General features: G+C 43.7%; 1 protein-coding gene across 3 annotated transcripts in view; it reads right to left on the minus strand.

Annotated features, from left to right (window-relative positions):
• LOC112259494 (cytohesin-3-like) overlaps positions 1-20,066 on the minus strand; it is a 46,723-nt gene that overhangs the window by 23,071 nt on the left and 3,586 nt on the right. For all 3 annotated transcript variants that reach the window (XM_042307490.1, XM_042307491.1, XM_042307492.1), the window contains exons 2-5: positions 9,203-9,285; positions 8,930-8,994; positions 6,928-6,994; positions 6,489-6,607 (exon numbers count right to left, since the gene is read on the minus strand). In XM_042307490.1, coding sequence (XP_042163424.1) covers positions 6,489-6,607; positions 6,928-6,994; positions 8,930-8,994; positions 9,203-9,285 — 334 coding nt within the window. The remainder of the gene's footprint in view (positions 1-6,488; positions 6,608-6,927; positions 6,995-8,929; positions 8,995-9,202; positions 9,286-20,066) is intronic.

The following is a 20,066-nucleotide window of genomic DNA, read 5'->3' on the forward strand; positions in this document are numbered from 1 at the left end:
CCAGACCTGAATCCAATTGAGCACATCTGGGACATCATGTCTCGCTCCATCCACCAACGCCACGTTGCACCACAAGACTGTCCAGGAGTTGGCGGATGCTTTAGTCCAGGTCTGGGAGGAGATCCCTCAGGAGACCATCCGCCACCTCATCAGGAGCATGCCCAGGCGTTGTAGGGAGGTCATACAGGCACGTGGAGGCCACACACACTACCGAGCCTCATTTTGACTTGTTTTAAGGACATTACATCGAAGTTGGGTCCGCCTGTAGTGTGGTTTTCCACTTTAATTTTGAGTGTCACTCCAAATCCAGACCTCCGTGGGTTGATAAATTTCATTTCCATTGATAATTTGTGTGTGATTTTGTTGTCAGCACATTCAACTATGTAAAGAAAAAAGTATTTAATAAGAATATTTCATTCATTCAGATCTAGGATGTGTTATTTTAGTGTTCCCTTTATTTTTTTGAGCAGTGTATATATAAATAAATAAAATCACTCAAACTTCAGAAGGCAACCAAACAAAGTTAACTAAATAGAGAAATATCTAAGAAAGAATCTCTTCTAAAGAACCAATCATACTAATAAAAACAGTTGTATTATTGATGTACTACAGAATTTTGTCAATATCTCACTTAAAACATTAATCTGAAAAAATCTAAACTTATATTGTATCAACAGGAGTTAAGAAAAGCATGGAAATCAGGACAAGATTACTAATACATTGATCAAAGACCCCATCTGATTGTGTCATTCAAGACACTCGCCCACTCCCTTACGGAAAAAACATTTGAAATTCACATGTTTCACATGACAACATGCAAAAGCAACATGTGATAATGTGAAACTACACGTGAAAACGTTAACTCGCAAAATACATTTGACAACCTGTGGATGCAAAATTAAAGTTTTTCACATGTAAAACAGAGTCCGATGTTCACGTGTGAAAATCCAATTTCACATGTGAATCTTCAATTCTTCAATGTGAGGTGAAAACATGTTATTGTCCTCACGTGAAACTAAATTTAATACATATGATTATATTTAATTAGCATTGGCATGTGTAAGGGTTTCTCTCTCATACATTATCTGGAATTACAATGTGACAGAGACAATGTGGACACCCCCTTCAAATTAGTGGATTCGGCTATTTCAGCCACACCCGTTGCTGACAGGTGTATAAAATCAAACACACAGCCATGCAATTTCCATAGACAAACATTGTCAGTAGAATGGCCTTACTGAAGAGCTCAGTGACTTTCAACATGCCACCTTTCCAATAAGTCAGTTGGTCAAATTTCTGCCCTACTAGAGCTGCCCCAGCCAACTGTAAGTGCTGTGAAGTGGAAACGTCTAGGAGCAACAACGGCTCAGCCGCAAAGTGGTAGGCCACACAAGCTCACAGAATGGGACCGCCGAGTGCTGAAGCGCGTAGCGCATAAAAATAGCCTGTCCTCAGTTGCAGCACTCACTACAGAGTTCCAAACTGCCTCTGGAAGCAACGTAAGCACAATAACTGTTCGTCGTGAGCTTCATGAAAGCACTATGCACAATGCCAAGTGTCGGCTGGAGTGGTGTAAAGCTCACAGCCATTGGACTCTGGAGCAGTGGAAACCTGTTCTCTGGAGTGATGAAACACGCATTCCCATCTAGCAGTCCAACAGACAAATCTGGGTTTGGCGGATGCAAGGAGAATGCTACATGCCCGAATGCACAATGCAAACTGTAAAGTTTGGTGGAGGAGGAATAACGTTCTGGGGCTATTTTTCCTGATTTGGCCTAGGCCCCTTAGTTCCAGTGAAAGGAAAACTTAACACTACAGCAAGACAATGCCCTCGTGCACAAAGCGAGGTCCATGTAAAAATGGTTTGTCGAGATCAGTGTGGAAGAACTTGACTGTCCTGCAAAAAGCTCTAACCTCAACCCCATCGAATAACTTTGGGATGAATTGGAACGTTGACTGCGAGCAAGGCCTAATCGCCTAACATCAGTGCCTCACCTCACTAATGCTTGTGGCTGAATGATCGCAAGTCCCCGCTGCAATGTTCCAACATCTAGTGGAAAGCCTTCCCAGAAGAGTGGAGGCTGTTATAGCAGCAAAGGGGGGGATCAACTCCATCTCCCTCATCCTACTCCTCCTCTGTTCCTCGGGTGATGTGGAGGTAAACCCAGGCCCTGCATGTCCGCAGGCACCCTCATTTGTTGACTTCTGTGATCGAAAAAGCCTTGGTTTCATGCATGTCAACATCAGAAGCCTCCTCCCTAAGTTTGTCTTACTCACTGCTTTAGAACACTCTGCCAACCCTGATGTCCTTGCCGTGTCTGAATCCTGGCTTAGGAAGGCCACCAAAAATTCTGAGATTTCCATACCCAACTATAACACTTTCCATCAAGATAGAACTGCCAAAGGGGGAGGAGTTGCAATCTACTGCAGAGATAGCCTGCAAAGTTCTGTCATACTTTCCAGGTCTATGCCCAAACAGTTCGTACTTCTAATTTAAAAAATGAATCTTTCCAGAAATAAGTCTCTCACTGTTGCTGCCTGCTAACGACCCAGCTGTGCCCTGGACACCATCTGTGAATTGATCGCCCCCATCTAGCTTCAGAGTTTGTTCAGTTAGGTGACCTAAACTGGGATATGCTTAACACCCCGGCTGTCCTACAATCTAAGCTAGATGCCCTCAATCTCACACAAATCATCAAGGAATCCACCAGGTACAACCCTAAATCCGTAAACATGGGCACCCTAATTGACATTATCCTGACCAACTTGCCCTCCAAATACACCTCTGCTGTCTTCAATCAGGATCTCAGCAATCACTGCCTCATTGCCTGTATCCGCTACGGGTCCGCGGTCAAACGACCACCCCTCATCACTGTCAAACGCTCCCTAAAACACTTCTGCGAGCAGGCCTTTCTAATCGACCTGGCCCGGGTATCCTGTATGGATATTGACCACATCCCGTCAGTTGAGGATGCCTGGTCATTCTTTAAAAGTAACTTCCTCACCATCTTAGACAAGCATGCTCCGTTCAAAAAATGCAGAACTAAGAACAGATATAGCCCTTGGTTCACTCCAGACCTGACTGCCCTCGACCAGCACAAAAATATCCTGTGGCGGACTGCAATAGCAACGAATAGTCCCCGCGATATGCAACTGTTCAGGGAAGTCAGGAACCAATACACACAGTCAGTCAGGAAAGCAAAGGCCAGCTTTTTCAAGCAGAAATTAGCATCCTGTAGCTCTACCTCCAAAAAGTTCTGGGACACTGTAAAGTCCATGGAGAACAAGAGCACCTCCTCCCAGCTGCCCACTGCACTGAGGCTAGGTAACACGGTCACCACCGATAAATCCATGATAATCGAAAACGTCAACAAGCATTTCTCAACGGCTAGCCATGCCTTCCACCTGGCTACTCCAACCTCGGCCAACAGCTCCCCCCCCCCGCAGCTACTCGCCCACGCCTCCCCAGCTTCTCCTTTACCCAAATCCAGATAGCAGATGTTCTGAAAGAGCTGCAAAACCTGGACCCATACAAATCAGCTGGGCTTGACAATCTGGACCCTCTATTTCTGAAACTGTCCGCCGCCATTGTCACAACCCCTATTACCAGCCTGTTCAACCTCTTCTTCGTATCATCTGAGATCCCCTAGGATTGGAAAGCTGCCGCGGTCATCCCCCTCTTCAAAAGGGGGAGACCCAGGACCCAAACTGTTACAGACCTATATCCATCCTGCCCTGCCTATCTAAGGTCTCCGAAAGCCAAGCCAACAAACAGATCACTGACCATCTCGAATCCCACCGTACCTTCTCTGCTGTGCAATCCGGTTTCCGAGCCGGTCACGGGTGCACCCCAGCCACGCTCAAGGTACTAAACGATATCATAACCACCACCATCACAGTGCCACCCGTTTTGTTACTAAAGCACCTTATACCACCCACCACTGTGACCTGTAAGCTCTAGTCGGCTGTCCCTCGCTACATATTCGTCGCCAGACCCACTGGCTCCAGGTCATCTACAAGTCTATGCTAGGTAAAGCTCTGCCTTATCTCAGTTCACTGGTCACGATGGCAACACCTACCCGTAGCACGCGCTCCAGCAGGTGTATCTCACGGATCATCCCTAAAGCCAAAACCTCATTTGGCTGCCTTTCCTTCCAGTTCTCTGCTGCCTGCGACTGGAACGAATTGCAAAAATCTCTGAAGTTAGACTTTTATCTCCCTCACCAACTTTAAACATCTGCTATCTGAGCAGCTAACCTATCACTGCAGCTGTACATAGTCCATCGGTATATAGCCCACCCAATTTACCTACCTCATTCCCATACTGTTTTTATTTTATTTACTTTTCTGCTCTTTTGCACACCAGTATCTCTACCTGCACATGTTCATCTGATCATTTATCACTCGTGTTAATCTGCTAAATTGTAATTATTCGCTCCTATGGCCTATTTATTTATTTATTTATTGAGATGTTTGACAATTAAGGTGTCCACATACTTTTGGTCGTGTAGTGAGTCATCTGTAGCTGCCAGCAGTGTTGTCTTTAAGTCATATAAACTGCTGTATCTCCAGTCCCAAGCCGGCCCCCGACTTCTTACCTGAGAGTGTGTTTCTGCGCTGAGTTAAATGGGGAGTCAGGTGTTCAAAGTGGGGTGGCGAGACACCCACGACAAATCGTCGCTAAGGTGATTTGTGTTCTGAGGGAACCAGGTGGCCACTTTCATCAATAAATCAGACCATAATAACCCGTGGAGATGGCCTCAGAATCAGGGAACGAATGGACTAATCAAGAGGTGGACATAAATCTGCAGCACGGGTTTATAAGTATGACAGGGAGGGAAAACAGTATCTATACTAGGCAGATACAGTGCCTTGCAAAAGTATTCACCCCCTTGTGTTTTTCCTATTTTGTTGCCTTACCAGCTGTAATTTAAATGTATTTTTATTTGGATTTCATGTAATGGACATACACAAAATAGTTCAAATTGATGAAGTGAAAATAAATGACTGTTTCAAAAAAGAAATACAAAATAAAAACTGAAAAGTGGTGCGTGCATTTGTATTCACCCCCTTTGCTATGAAGCCCCTAAATAAGATCTGGTGCAACGAATTACCTTCAGAAGTCACATAATTAGTTAAAAAAACAGTCCACCTGTGTGCAATCTAAGTGCATGATCCGTCACATGATCTCAGTATATATATACACACACACCTGTTCTGAAAGGCTCCAGAGTCTGCAACACCACTAAGCAAGGGGCACTATGAAGACCAAGAAGCTCTCCAAACAGGTCAAGGACAAAATTGGGAAGAAGTACACATCAGGGTTGGGTTATAAAAGAAATATCCGAAACTTTGGACATCCCACGGAGCACCATTAAATGCATTATTCAAACATGTAAAGAATATGGCACCACAACAAACCTGCCAAGAGAGGGCCACCCACCAAAACTCACAGACCAGGCAAGGAGGGCATTAATCAGAGAGGCAACAAAGAGACCAAAGATGACCCTGAATGAGCTGCAAAGTACCACAGCAGAGATTGGAGTATCTGTCCATAGGACCACTTTAAGCCATACACTCCACAGAGCTGGGCTTTATGGAAGAGTGGCCACAAAAAAAGCCATTGCTTAAAGAAACAAACACATTTAGTGTTCATCAAAAGGCATGTGGGAGACTCCCCAAACATATGGAAGAAGGTACTCTGGTCAGATGAGACTAAAATGTAGCTTCTTGGCCATCAAGGAAAACACTATGTCTGGTGCAAACCTAATACCTCATCACCCTGAGAACACCCTCCCCACAGTGAAGCATGGTGGTGACAGCATCATGCTGTGGGGATGTTTTTCATCAGCAGGGACTGGGGAAACTGGTCAGAATGGAAGGAATGATGGATGGTGCTAAATACAGGGAAATTCTTGAGGGAAACCTGTTTCAGTCTTCCAGAGATTTGAGACTGGGACAGAGGTTCACCTTCCTTCAGGACAATGACCCTAAGCATACTGCTAAAGCAAAACTCAAGTGGTCTAAGGGAAAACATTTAAATGTCTTGGAATGGCCAAGTCAAAGCCCAGACCTCAATCCAATTGAGAATATGTGCTATGACTTAAAGATTTGTACACCAGCAGAACCCATCCAACTTGAAGGAGCTGGAGCAGTTTTTCCTTGAAAAATGGGCAAAAATCCCAGTGGCTAGATGTGCCAAGCTTAGAGACATAACCCAAGAGACTTGCAGCTGTAATTGCTGCAAAAGTTGGCTCTACAAAGTATTGACTTTGGGGGGGATAGCTATACCTCACTCAAATTCTGTTTTTTGTTTTTATTTCTTGTTTGTTTCACAATAAAAAAATATTTTGTGTGGCATGTTGTGTAAATCAAATGATACAAACCCCCCAAAAATCTATTTTAATTCCAGGTTGTGAGGCAACATAATAGGAAAAATGCCTAGGGGGTGAATAATTGCACAAACCACTATAGATGTGATGGCTTACCGCTCCCCTAAGTAATCTCCGATGACAGTCTTGTTCAGGCCCTCACCCTTGTAGAGGAACTGAGAGATGTCTTCTGGGGTGTGCTGCAGAAGGTTGTTTTCCAGGAGAAACTGGATCCCCTGGAACACAAGATGGGCGACAGACAGTGGACTGTTTATCTCAATCATTGGTGAATGATTCTATCAGAGCAGCAGTATATGACAGGGGTCCATTACTAGACAACACCCAGAAAAGCCATTCCAGGACTGAAATAAAAGAGGCCACACCAAAGAAGCCTGGGCCATACGTACAAACGTAAACATAGCTTTTTATGTCACTGGGGTACATTACTGGACACAAACCCGCCAAAAGCTATCCCAGAGCTGAAATAAAAAGACAGAAGATGTGGCCATCCCTGAACCCTGAGGCTCTGGTCATAAACATTTCAACCTGAAAATACCTTCTTAGGATCCATGTTGAATTTCTTCCTCCCCATGGCAATCTGTTTGTTCCTCTGTGTCATTTTACTGTGAGACATGACATGGAAGAAAACCCATGAATAACCTTCTAATACAACTAACCAACTTTTTTAAAAACAGCAACTTTCCATGTAAAAAGGTACCGTTTCAACCTTCAGCTGTTCAGACAGACCCATTAGTGCTGTATACATTGAGCCAGATTGAGTCAACTAATGATAGGAAACTGAGCAGGCTGATAGATGACATTATTTTTTAAAATTTATTTTATAAAGGGAACACTTAAACAACACAATGTAACTCCAAGTCAATCACACTTCTGTGAAATCAAACTGTCCACTTAGGAAGCAACACTGATTGACAATACATTTCACATGCTGTTGTGCAAATGGTATAGACAACAGGTGGAAATTATAGGCAATTAGCAAGACACCCCCAATAAAGGAGTGGTTCTGCAGGTGGTAACCACAGACCACTTCCTATTCTTCCAGGCTGATGTTTTGGCCAGTTTTGAATGCTGGCGGTGCTTTCACTCTAGTGGTAGCATGAGACGGAGTCTACAACCCACACAAGTGGCTCAGGTAGTGCAGCTCATCCAGGATGGCACATCAATGCGAGCTGTGGCAAGAAGGTTTGCTGTGTCTGTCAGCGTAGTGTCCAGAGCATGGAGGCGCTACCAGGAGATAGGCCAGTACATCAGGAGACATGGAGGAGGCCGTAGGAGGGCAACAACCCAGCAGCAGGACCGCTACCTCCGCCTTTGTGCAAGGAGGAGCAGGAGGAGCACTGCCAGAGCCCTGCAAAATGACCTCCAGCAGGCCACAAATGTGCATGTGTCTGCTCAAACGGTCAGAAACAGACTCCATGAGGGTGGTATGAGGGCCCAATGTCCACAGGTGGGGGTTGTGCTTACAGCCAAACACCGTGGAGGACGTTTGGCATTTGCCAGAGAACACCAAGATTGGCAAATTCGCCACTGGCGCCCTGTGCTCTTCACAGATAAAAGCAGGTTCACACTGAGCATGTGACAGACGTGAGAGTCTGGAGACGCCGTGGAGAACGTTCTGCTGCCTGCAACATCCTCCAGCATGACCGGTTTGGCGGTGCGTCAGTCATGGTGTGGGGTGGCATTTCTTTGGGGGGCCGCACAGCCCTCCATGTGCTCGCCAGAGGTAGCCTGACTGCCATTAGGTACAGAGATGAGATCCTCAGACCCCTTGTGAGACCATATGCTGGTTGGCCCTGGGTTCCTCCTAATGCAAGACAATGCTAGACCTCATGTGGCTAGTGTGTGTCAGCAGTTCCTGCAAGAGGAAGGCATTAATGCTATGGACTGGCCCGCCCGTTCCCCAGACCTGAATCCAATTGAGCACATCTGGGACATCATGTCTTGTTCCATCCACCAACGCCACGTTGCACCACAGACTGTCCAGGAGTTGGCGGATGCTTTAGTCCAGGTCTGGGAGGAGATCCCTCAGGAGACCATCCGCCACCTCATCAGGAGCATACCCAGGCGTTGTAGGGAGGTCATACAGGCACGTGGAGGCCACACACACACTACTGAGCCTCATTTTGACTTGTTTTAAGGACATTACATCGAAGTTGGATCAGCCTGTAGTGTGGTTTTCCACTTTAATTTTGAGTGTCACTCCAAATCCAGACCTCCATGGGTTGATAAATTTGATTTCCATTGATAATTTGTGTGTGATTTTGTTGTCAGCACATTCAACTATGTAAAGAAAAAAGTTTAAATCTAGGATGTGTTGTTTTAGTGTTCCCTTTATTTTTTTGAGCAGTGTAGTTCAGTCACATTTTGGGTAAGGACATTAGATATGGTACACCTGCAAAGACTGATTGAAATCACTGCATCGGCACAGATCACCTGATTGAAAGCACTGCACACCACATACTTGTTCAGTCTTGCAGTTAGAACAGTGAAAAGCAAATGCGAGCACCAGTGAATGAGACCATGGGCTGTTCACCCACCTCTCTCCTACACACGTTAGTTGCTCGATCTCAGTCATGACTTCAGCTATCGCAAACTTCAAGCGCTGAGAGGGGAAGAAAAGGTCATATAATTGGTATCTTGGACATAAGCTCATTCAGAGAAAATTATTCAACCTAATGAACAGAGACAGACAGGGATTAGACATTCTGAGAAAATGATACAAGCTACACGAGCATATCAGAAAAACAACACTCTTCTTTAAAGCTTTTCCAACTACTAAGCCGAGCCACAGCAACTTCAAGGCTACCCACCTCAATATCATCCAGCAGCTCTCTCTTCCTCCGCCGGATGTTTGACAGCTCATCCCTCTCTTCCAGTGAGAGATCCTCAGGTACTGAAGAGAGATCACAGAGAGAGAAACCTTCTTAGTCTTACTGCTGATACATCTTCTCACACTGCATGACACCACACACTATCTAAGCCTGCTACAGTACGAGGACCGTTACACTAACTAACTAAGCCTGCTACAGTACGAGGACCGTTACACACACACCAACTAAGCCTGCTACAGTACGGGGACCGTTACACTAACTAAGCCTGCTACAGTACAGGGACCGTTACACTAACTAAGCCTGCTACAGTACGAAGGACACTAACTAACTAAGCCTGCTACAGTACGAGGACCGTTACACTAACTAACCTGCTACAGTAAGGGACCTAAGCCTGCTACAGTACAGGGACCGTTACACTAACTAACTAAGCCTGCTACAGTACGAAGACCGTTACACTAACTAACTAAGCCTGCTACAGTACGAGGACCGTTACACTAACTAAGCCTGCTACAGTACGAAGACCGTTACACTAACTAACTAAGCCTGCTAGAGTACAAGGACCGTTACCCTAACTAAGCCTGCTACAGTACAAGGACCGTTACCCTAACTAAGCCTGCTACAGTACAAGGACCGTTACCCTAACTAAGCCTGCTACAGTAACATAACCGTTATACTAATTAAGCCTGCTACAGTAACATAACAGTTATACTAACTAAGCCTGCTACAGTACGATGACCGTTACACTAACTAACTAAGCCTGCTACAGTAACATAACCATTATACTAACTAATTAACTAAGCCTGCTACAGTAACATAACCGTTATACTAACTAACTAAGCCTGCTACAGTACGAGGACCATTACACTAACTAAGGAGATGATTGTGGACTTCAGGAAACAGCAGAGGGAACACCCCCCTATCCACATCGATGAAACAGTAGTGGAGAGGGTAGTAAGTTAAGTTCCTTGGCGTACACATCACAGACAAACTGAATTGGTCCACCCACACAGACAGCATCGTGAAGAAGGCGCAGCAGCGCCTCTTCAACCTCAGGAGGCTGAAGAAATTCGGCTTGTCGCTAAAAGCACTCACAAACTTCTACAGATGCACAATCGAGAGCATCCTGTCGGGCTGTATCACCGCCTGGTACGGCAACTGCTCCTCCCACAACCGTAAGGCTCTCCAGAGGGTAGTGAGGTCTGCACAACGCATCACTGGGGGCAAACTACCTGCCCTCCAGGACACCTACAACACCCGATGTCACAGGAAGGCCATAAAGATCATCAAGGACAACAACCACCCGAGCCACTTGCCCGTTCACCCCGTCCAGAAGGCGAGGTCAGTACAGGTGCATCAAAGCTGGGACCGAGAGACTGAAAAACAGCATCTATCTCAAGGCCATCAGACTGTTAAACAGCCACCACTAACATTGAGTGGCTGCTGCCAACACACTGACTCAACTCCAGCCACTTTAATAATGGGAATTGATGTAAAATATATATTTTTTTACCTTTATTTAACTAGGCAAGTCAGTTAAGAACAAATTCTTATTTTCAATGACGGCCTAGGAACAGTGGGTTAACTGCCTGTTCAGGGGCAGAACGACAGATTTGTACCTTGTCAGCTCGGGGGTTTGAACTTGCAACCTTCTGATTACTAGTCCAACACTCTAACCACTAGGCTACGCTGCCGTCCACTTTAAACAATGCTACCTAATATAATGTTTACATACGTATACATATGAGATAAATAATGTAGGGTATATACTGTACTCTATATCATCTACTGCATCTTTATGTAATACATTTATCACTAGCCACTTTAAACTATGCCACTTTGTTTACATACTCATCTCATATGTATATACTGTACTTGATACCATCTACTGCATCTTGCCTATGCCGCTCTGTACCATCACTCATTCATATATCTTTATGTACATATTCTTTATCCCTTTACACTTATGTGTATAAGGTAGTAGTTTTGGGAATTGTTAGCTAGATTACTCGTTGGTTATTACTGCATTGTCGGAACTAGAAGCACAAGCATTTCGCTACACTCGCATTAACATCTGCTAACCATGTGTATGTGACAAATAAAATTTGATTTGAACTAATTAAACTAAGCCTTCTACAGTAATATACCCGTTATACCAACTAATTAACTAAGCCAGCTACAGTAACATAACCGGTACACTAACTAAGCCAGCTACAGTAACATAACCGTTACACTAACTAAGCCAGCTACAGTAACATAACCGTTATACTAACTAACTAACGCCTGCTACAGTAATATAACCGTTATACAACTAACTAACGCCTGCTACAGTAATATAACCGTTACAACTAATTAACTAAGCCTGCAGCTGATGAGTAACAACTAACCGTTATAACATAACCGTTATACTAACTAAAGCCTGCTACAGTAATATAACCGTTATACAGTAACTAATTAACTAAGCCTGCTACACAGTATGATGACCGTTACACTAACTAAGCCTGCTACAGTATGATGACCGTTACACTAACTAAGCCTGCTACAGTAACATAACCGTTACACTAACTAAGCCAGCTACAGTAACATAACCGTTACACTAACTAAGCCAGCTACAGTAACATAACCGTTACACTAACTAAGCCTGCTACAGTAACATAACCGTTATACTAACTAAAGCCTGCTACAGTAACATAACCGTTACACTAACTAAGCCTGCTACAGTAACATAACCGTTACACTAACTAAGCCAGCTACAGTAACATAACCGTTACACTAACTAAGCCTGCTACAGTAACATAACCGTTACACTAACTAAGCCTGCTACAGTAACATAACCGTTACACTAACTAAGCCTGCTACAGTAACATAACCGTTACACTAACTAAGCCAGCTACAGTAACATAACCGTTACACTAACTAAGCCTGCTACAGTAACATAACCGTTACACTAACTAAGCCAGCTACAGTAACATAACCGTTACACTAACTAAGCCTGCTACAGTAACATAACCGTTACACTAACTAAGCCAGCTACAGTAACATAACCGTTACACTAACTAAGCCAGCTACAGTAACATAACCGTTACACTAACTAAGCCTGCTACAGTAACATAACTAAGCCTGCTATAGTAAATATTTCACTAACTATCAACCGTTACAGTACGATGACTGTTACACTAACTAACTCTGCTTCAGTACTATAACCGTTTCACTCAGTTTATCAGAGTCACACGTATCAAAGCAGATACAAGTTTACAGTTTTATTAGTCGTATGTACAGGATACACATGGTATTCACCATCCAACGAAATGCTTACTGGCAGTTTCCTTATGGACAATGCAACAATATGAAATAATAAAATCTAATACGTCTTAATTAGTGGGAAAAAAGGCTAACGGTCTTAATTATTCCACATGAAAGTGTTTTCCAACCCTTCATAAATGCGCGGGGGTATATTCTATTAATAAAACCAATCCAGATTCATTTCTTGCATTGAAAGTTAATTTCTCATTACCGCAACCTTCGCCCTCAACTCTACCCGCCCAGGGGCTTAGAGCTGGAGTGAAACATATCTCACTGTGTGTGTAACCACCAGAGAGGGGTCTCTGTGATCCGACTTCATTAACCCAGCTGAGAGGCAGATATTTAGTGTGCGTGTAGCCTCTTCATAAAGCAGGAACATGACAAGCCTGATATCACAGCTAAGCCTCTGCATATACGAGCTGTGGAAACATAGTCTTTACTTCAGAGCTTCCCTTTATACAGAATTTAAGCAATGTCTTGCCATTTAAAAGTGAACCAGGAAGCCTAGCTCAAGAGAGGCCTCGAACTCATTTGGCACGAGGTTGTACACGGCTAAGGGGTCCAAACAGTGATTGCAGCCACGATATTAATAACAATAACACAAAAGCCTGTGAAACGTCAAAATGACTGTTCCTAACTAGCATATGTAGTCCTGTGTCCGGGCTGGACGGGGGGGTAAAGGGGTCTGGTTTTCAGGGAGTGTGACAGACAGTTAAGGGACTTCCTTCTGGTCCATGATAGTAGGCTACGTGCTGCTGTATGACAACAGAAGGGATGTAGAGCGACAATAATCACTGACTGGAGTTCAACATCAAAATAGAGGCATTAATTAGCTGGCTAACCTCAGGGTTAACCTCTTCAGTTATACAACCTACTGGAACTGTGACTGATGCAATTAGTTTCCATTTAAGTTTCAAGTTGACACACAGCAGGCAGCTCTCAATTGAGAAATTAGACAAATTTGAAGTGGCACAATGTTATCTATGATAGAAATGACATGTTCCATTTCACCACTCTACTGTATTGTCTTACTGTTCCCAAGATCACAGGAAATCTGTTTCCCCAGAAACCGACTCGTGTCTATTTCGATCATAATGTGGATCATCCAATGCAAATTTCATTATTGCTTTTAACCTCAAATATTTTAGACTCATGTTATTTCTCATCATTTGCTTGTTGGATGGATGACATTCTGCATGGAGAGAATGTAGCCTGGTTTTGTCTGAGGCCTGAGGAGGTCTGTATTCAGGTTAATATGACCGTCTGGGGAAACTCATCTCTGACTGATCAGATTCAGCGTGGATGTTAATGAGACAGTGAATCGGAGATAGCCTGGTTAAACCAGACGGAATACTACAGACTGAGCACACCATGCGAGTACAGCATTCAGTTTGGTTTAACCAGGCTAGATGGGAGGCTGAGCTGCCTTCAGAAGCCTCCCTACATCACATCTGCTCTGACCATGACGTCACCCTACAAAACACACCTTCATTTATCAGATCAACAAGCAAAGCAAAAGGTCAGGAAGGTACATTTAAATGGGTAATAAAATGGACCCTTCTGGTCCAGTGGTAGTGGACATTAAACATGAAAATAGGGGTCTACAAATTATATTTCTAATTCAATCCCTCCTGGCAACTGCCCTCCGTCTCATCCAAAGAATGAGTTTAGTTGTCTCCAGTCGGCAGACAGAGTCGTCGTTTTCTTTTTTAACTGGCATCGTCCAGATCTCTGACGGTCACAACAACTGAATGGTTCCTTTATCAACAAAACGGTTGTCCTTTTATCGGTTCATGTCTCTTCACCACTCTGCACGGTCTAGCTGCCGCAGGTATGTCAAAGTTGTATCTGAATTGGATTTAATTTGAGTTTCATCTGAGTACCACTGAAAGAGCTACACAATGAATGAGATCTACTCCAGTGTGCGGAGCGATGGCTTGGGTTGGGTGGGTGCAAAGCAGGGGGCAGAGGGGATTAAATATATTTCAACATGTGCACCACAGAGCAGAGCCTCATTTACCCCCCCAAAAAAAAAAAAAAATCTAAATCCCAACAATGAGGTCCTCACACAAAAATGACCAACTGTTCACTACCCTCCCTCTGCCACTAGGGTAGCTGATGACAAAAATTCTGACTGAGCACCTAACAGAATCTCAGATGGGATGGTGATACATTTGGGGGCAGAAAGCCCCCCTCAAAACATTGTTAAATCAACCCAAAAGTGTACATTTCATCACATTCTTGCCACTTTTTGGACTGGACAGTGTAGTAAATCATAAATCAGACCCTTAGTGACACTAAAACCCCCACTCATCCCAGCTTGACCAGTGGAACAGAGTGGGACTTAGACCAAATCCCATTCTCACTTACAGACTGTACATGAGCCAACTTCCCATGTTAAGAGCTAAACTGGGTAATGGTCACAGCCTGGTCTGTTAATGTGTTGGGAGCATGAGAGAACCCCGTCACCCAAACATAAGGTGGAATGGGTCCGCTATCAAAAACATGTTGCATAAAGCTGATTTCATTATTATTGGTTTTTCCCCACTGCATCAGGGATCGCGTACACCGACGTTTTGGCTTTGCAGTCTTCTTCAGTGTGTAAGTGCAATTCTCTTTTAATTCAAAACAGCATTTATAAAGTACAACTGAAGACAGCAGGTGCTTTTAATCAGGAATGTGGCTTTTCTGGTCTACAAGTCACAAAGAAATACAGAATTATAGGGTGTGGGAGTGGGCACGAAGAGAAATTCATGAATCAATTGGCTTAGGTGTCTCCTCATTTGGATAAATTATATCAATTCCTGAGATAGCTTACCAAAAAAGGACATCAGGCACAGTCGTTCATAAATAGTTGGACTGACTCATCAATGATATGCAAAATCTGATATGGACAGTGTTCTTGTATAACAGCCTAAATGCGGCCTTTAAAGGAGGAGGTGAAGTCTAGTTCTGTGTTTACACCATTTGGAGATACAGAAATTAATTGATCTACCTACATGGCTTCTCTTTGTAGTCATTTGTTGTCGTAATCACATCCTGCCTGGTGGATGAACTTTTTAGATCCAAAGCAATTCATTAATATACGGATTTTGTTCTATAAAGTGTCTCGCAACTGGCGAGGTGATATCTTGATGTCTGATAGTGGATTTATGTTCTCCGAGGCGTACTTTTAAGGCGCAGAATGTTTTTCCAAGAACACTAACATATAAATAACTATTAGTAGTGCAAGTTCTACATGGCCTTCTCATAGGTCCTAGAAGTCTGAGGGCATACTAAGTTAAAAGGATGTTCTATGAATGCCTCCTCTCTCTGACCACATCTGATTTAACCAATATGTTTGATAGATTTCTTGATCATTTATAGGTGATACGGGTGGATTCTGGAAGTCAGAGGAGTCTGAGGATAGTATAGATGTCAGTGTTAACTGACAATAGACCTGATGTCATTACGGCCATCATTGAAAGTAAGTATATAGTTTACAGAGAAGTTTCTGTTTTTGTTGAAATTTAAGTAACTGGCTTCTGTCTTGAAGCTTTTTAGGGGGAGAGGGTGATGACTATCAGCTGTCAGTATACATTTAAAAAAATATGTATCTGTAGGTTTTCCGTAAACTGTAGGACTATAGAAAAGTAGAACACAGTCACCCCACTGGCCCCAGCAGGGAGATGGGATGAGATACAGGCCAGGCAGGCTGTCACAGAGCAGGGCGATGGGATGAGATACAGGCCAGGCAGGCAGTCACAGAGCAGGGATATGGGATGAGATAGACAGGCAGGCTGTCAGTGTGGCCCCTGGCGCAAACACCTAATCTGAAGCCTGCTGTCACAAATCCCTTTAACTTTATACCCCTTGGACTCCCCTCACATGCGCACGCAGGGACAAACACACATCATGCACACTCGCAGATGCTGGCATGCATGCATACAGACACATGCACACTGGTGCTGCCAGCTGGCTTTAACACCCACAGCTCTTAATCCCAATCTGACCATGGGGCTGAAGACCACAGTGGAAGTGTGATATATACACACAGAGGGGTTGTTGGCAGTGATAACATGGACACAGTAACAAACATCTGTAGTCTTGTTTAGCGGTCCGGTGATGTGACCTGGCAGTATGTCAAGGCACCAGAATATGATTAGTACAGAACAAGCCAAGGGGTTATGATGAGTGTCTGTATGTTAGTCAGTGCAGCTAATTTAAAGGGGTTTCTTTTCATGATCGTAAGATCTGGCATCTGTATGAACTTTTCAATAGTTGGGAATGTTGCGCCTCACTGCTTTATGGATCCAGATAAAGTGAATTGTGAATGTGTGATCCCTATACCATTATTTTCCAGTAATAGCTCACATCATTGTGTGAGAGGACAGCAAAGATTTTGGGGGGCAATATCTTGGGGTTTAGCTGCCTCTGTGGGTCAGGACTCAGGAGAGATCTAGGATCTAGTACTGAGGGGTTAAACTAAACTGTCATCCACTGATTACATTGTTTTAATCTGCTGTTTTCGGGAGCGGACCCCTACTAGGGGGTGATGCATCCGTCTGGGTGGCCCCTCTGTCCTGGTCTGTCCGGACGTCATGTCCCCTTACATCCAACATCTGCTCAGGGTCACCTCTATGATGTAAGTATTGGATTTGATGTGCTGGCGGTCTTATCTCCACGACCATAAGCCTGCTGCCAGAGTATTCATAATGGTGCCGTTTCTGGCACCCACTTCTAATCAGAGGGCTGGATGGGGGTTGAGTGACTGAGAAGACCGAATACGAACCCCTGGCTGGCGATTGTTGCCTGGAGGTCCAGGATGTTGTTGCTTGTCTCGTCTTACCAGGCAGAGTAACATTGTCTTTGGCTGACCTGCTGCAGGCTTAAAAGACTAGACACACAGGCCACTTCAAAATAACAGTCACCGAACACCTACATCGATGTCTGTGTTATATGTTGTGTAGTTAGGGTGGATGTTTGTAAAAATCTATACATAATCCGTACATAGTGTAGTTAGTAGCTAAAAGCACACATTTTAGAATCCCTGAAAATACAAGCACAGCACACCTCCTTTTAGAAGGCCTGTGAATTCCAAAGAGGTGTTCTGGTTCTACATTCTTGTCTTCTCGGGGTTGAGGGCTCCAAAGAACAGCACTTACCTAGCCTGGCCAAGAAACAAACCCTGTAGCCTCCCGCCATCTCCTTAATACTGGATCTGCTTCCATTTAGGTCCCCTACTAGTAGTGAAATAAGATGCATATTACTCAAGGAAAGTGTGGTCTCCCTCTCTTTTGATATTTCTCCTCCCTCTTTTCCTTCTACAGCATCCCGGAGTCGCCTCTTCACTGTAGACGTCGACACTGGTGTTTTGCTGGTACTATTTAATGAAGCTGCCAGTTGAGGACTTGTGAGGTGTCTGTTTTTCAAACTAGACACTAATGTACTTGTCCTCTTGTTCAGTTGTGCACCGGGGCCCCCCACTCCTCTTTCTATTCTGGTTAGAGCCAGTTTGCACTGTTCTGTGAAGGGAGTAGTACACAGCGTTGTATGAGATCTTCAGTTTCTTGGCAATTTCTAGCATGGAGTAGCCTTCATTTCTCAGAACAAGAATAGACTGACGAGTTTCAGAAGAAAGTTATTAGTTTCTGGCCATTTTGAGCCTGTAATCGAACCCACAAATGCTGATGCTCCAGATACTCAACTAGCTGAATTAAGGCCAGTTGTATTGCTTCTTTAAGCAGGACAACAGTTTTCAGCTGTGCTAACATAATTGCAAAAGGGTTTTCTAATGATCAATTAGCCTTTTAACATTATAAACTTGGATTAGCTAACAATGTGTCATTGGAACGCAAAAGTGATGGTGGCTGATAATGGGCCTCTGTACACCTACAGTATGTAGATATTCAAGAAAAAAAATTAGTCATTAAAATCAGCCGTTTCCTGCTACCTATAGTCATTTACAAATGTCTACACTGTATTTCTGATCAATTTGATGTTATTTTAATGGACAACAACTTTTCTCTCAAAAAACAGAACATTTCGAAGTCACCCCAAACTTTTGGACGGTAGTGTATTTTCTACTCTACTCCATCCCGGTCTCGTTCTCCTCATTTTCTAACTCAAACAGTTGGGGCAATATACTGCACCCAAACAAAATTCTGTGGTACATGCCAACCCTTCCAGACAGTTGTACGTGCTAGTCTACCCTCTCTTCCATTGCAATGAAACAGAATTTCACATAATCAATTCCATACATGGTGTTTCTCTACAGATGAGGCAGCAGTACTGGGAAACTTTATGAGACCCTCTCAATCCCTCCTTAAACCAGGTCTGCAGTGCCATTGATGACTCACCCCTTAAGGGGAGTGTGTGTCTACTGTCTAGCCTAATCCTTCAATGTTGTCCCACAATACAATAAAACTCCATATTAAATGGTCCAAATTAGCATAATAATGTTTCTAAATCTCCTGTTAAGCTGTTGAATAAGGCAAGATGGTGGGAGGACCTGAAAAGGCTATTTTAAGGATGAAAAAAAAAAGTTATTCTCATTTTGGTAATCTCAAAAGAATCAAATCAACACCTTCTTTGTGGCTTTAAATATAAAATGTATCAGATGGCCCGCAAAGAAAAAATATTTGTCTTCCTAAAGATACAGTGTGGAAGGAAGACCGTAAGACACAGGATGGTAAAGAAAACAGGACTTACTCTAACAAACCAGAAGGGCAGAGAGAGAGAGAGAGAAACAGCTGAGTAGATGGGCTAGTTAGCTGACTGGCTGTATCTGTTGTAGCCATTTAGCCAATGGCTGTAGCAACCAGATACTTTGTGCCAGCCAGAAGGTCCTCCAGGCAGGGTTAAAGCTACAGACCAGCTGCCCACAGCATGGCAATAATGACTTCCATTAGGAAGTCCTCCCACACCACTCACCCTACCGCCACAACAAAGACTGCTGGCCAACTCTGTTCTGTAGACTCAGGGCAGGAAACCACTAATGTCTGGATTCATATGAAACTTCATCACCCCAAAGACTCAAGCAGTTTGTATTGATGTTCTTCTCAAAGAACATGTATGTTTCCTTGCTCAGAGGGTGAGATTCATAAATGGCCATGAATTCAACATAAAGGGGTAAAGTAATAATTTACTAAACTAAATCGCACCCGGCAGTTCTGTCAAGTTGCCAATTTCTGATAATAAAAGCCTTTTGACAGAGTCAACTGACCCTCAACACCTCAAACTATCACCCAAAGAATAAACACATACATTTTCAGGCCATAGAGCATGGAAGGAAAGCAGTTTCCCATTTAGTGTTTCTCACAGTCAGTTAGGGAAAAGCGTGTTGAGAGAGAGGGAGTCACTAAAGTCATCAGGATCCTGACAGAAAATACTGTCAAGACACACAGCACTTAGTAAAAACACCATTCAAACAGAGCACTTTCCTTCTATCCCCCTGATAAAGGCAAAACTGAAAGTGTCCCTGCAGGAACTAGAGGCTCAAAAAATAAAAAATAAAACAGCATCAAGCGAGTGCTGGCCAATTTGTAGCTCTATATTGTAGTGG

Source organism: Oncorhynchus tshawytscha, linkage group LG27 (assembly GCF_018296145.1).
Source record: "Oncorhynchus tshawytscha isolate Ot180627B linkage group LG27, Otsh_v2.0, whole genome shotgun sequence".
NCBI lineage: Eukaryota > Metazoa > Chordata > Actinopteri > Salmoniformes > Salmonidae > Oncorhynchus > Oncorhynchus tshawytscha.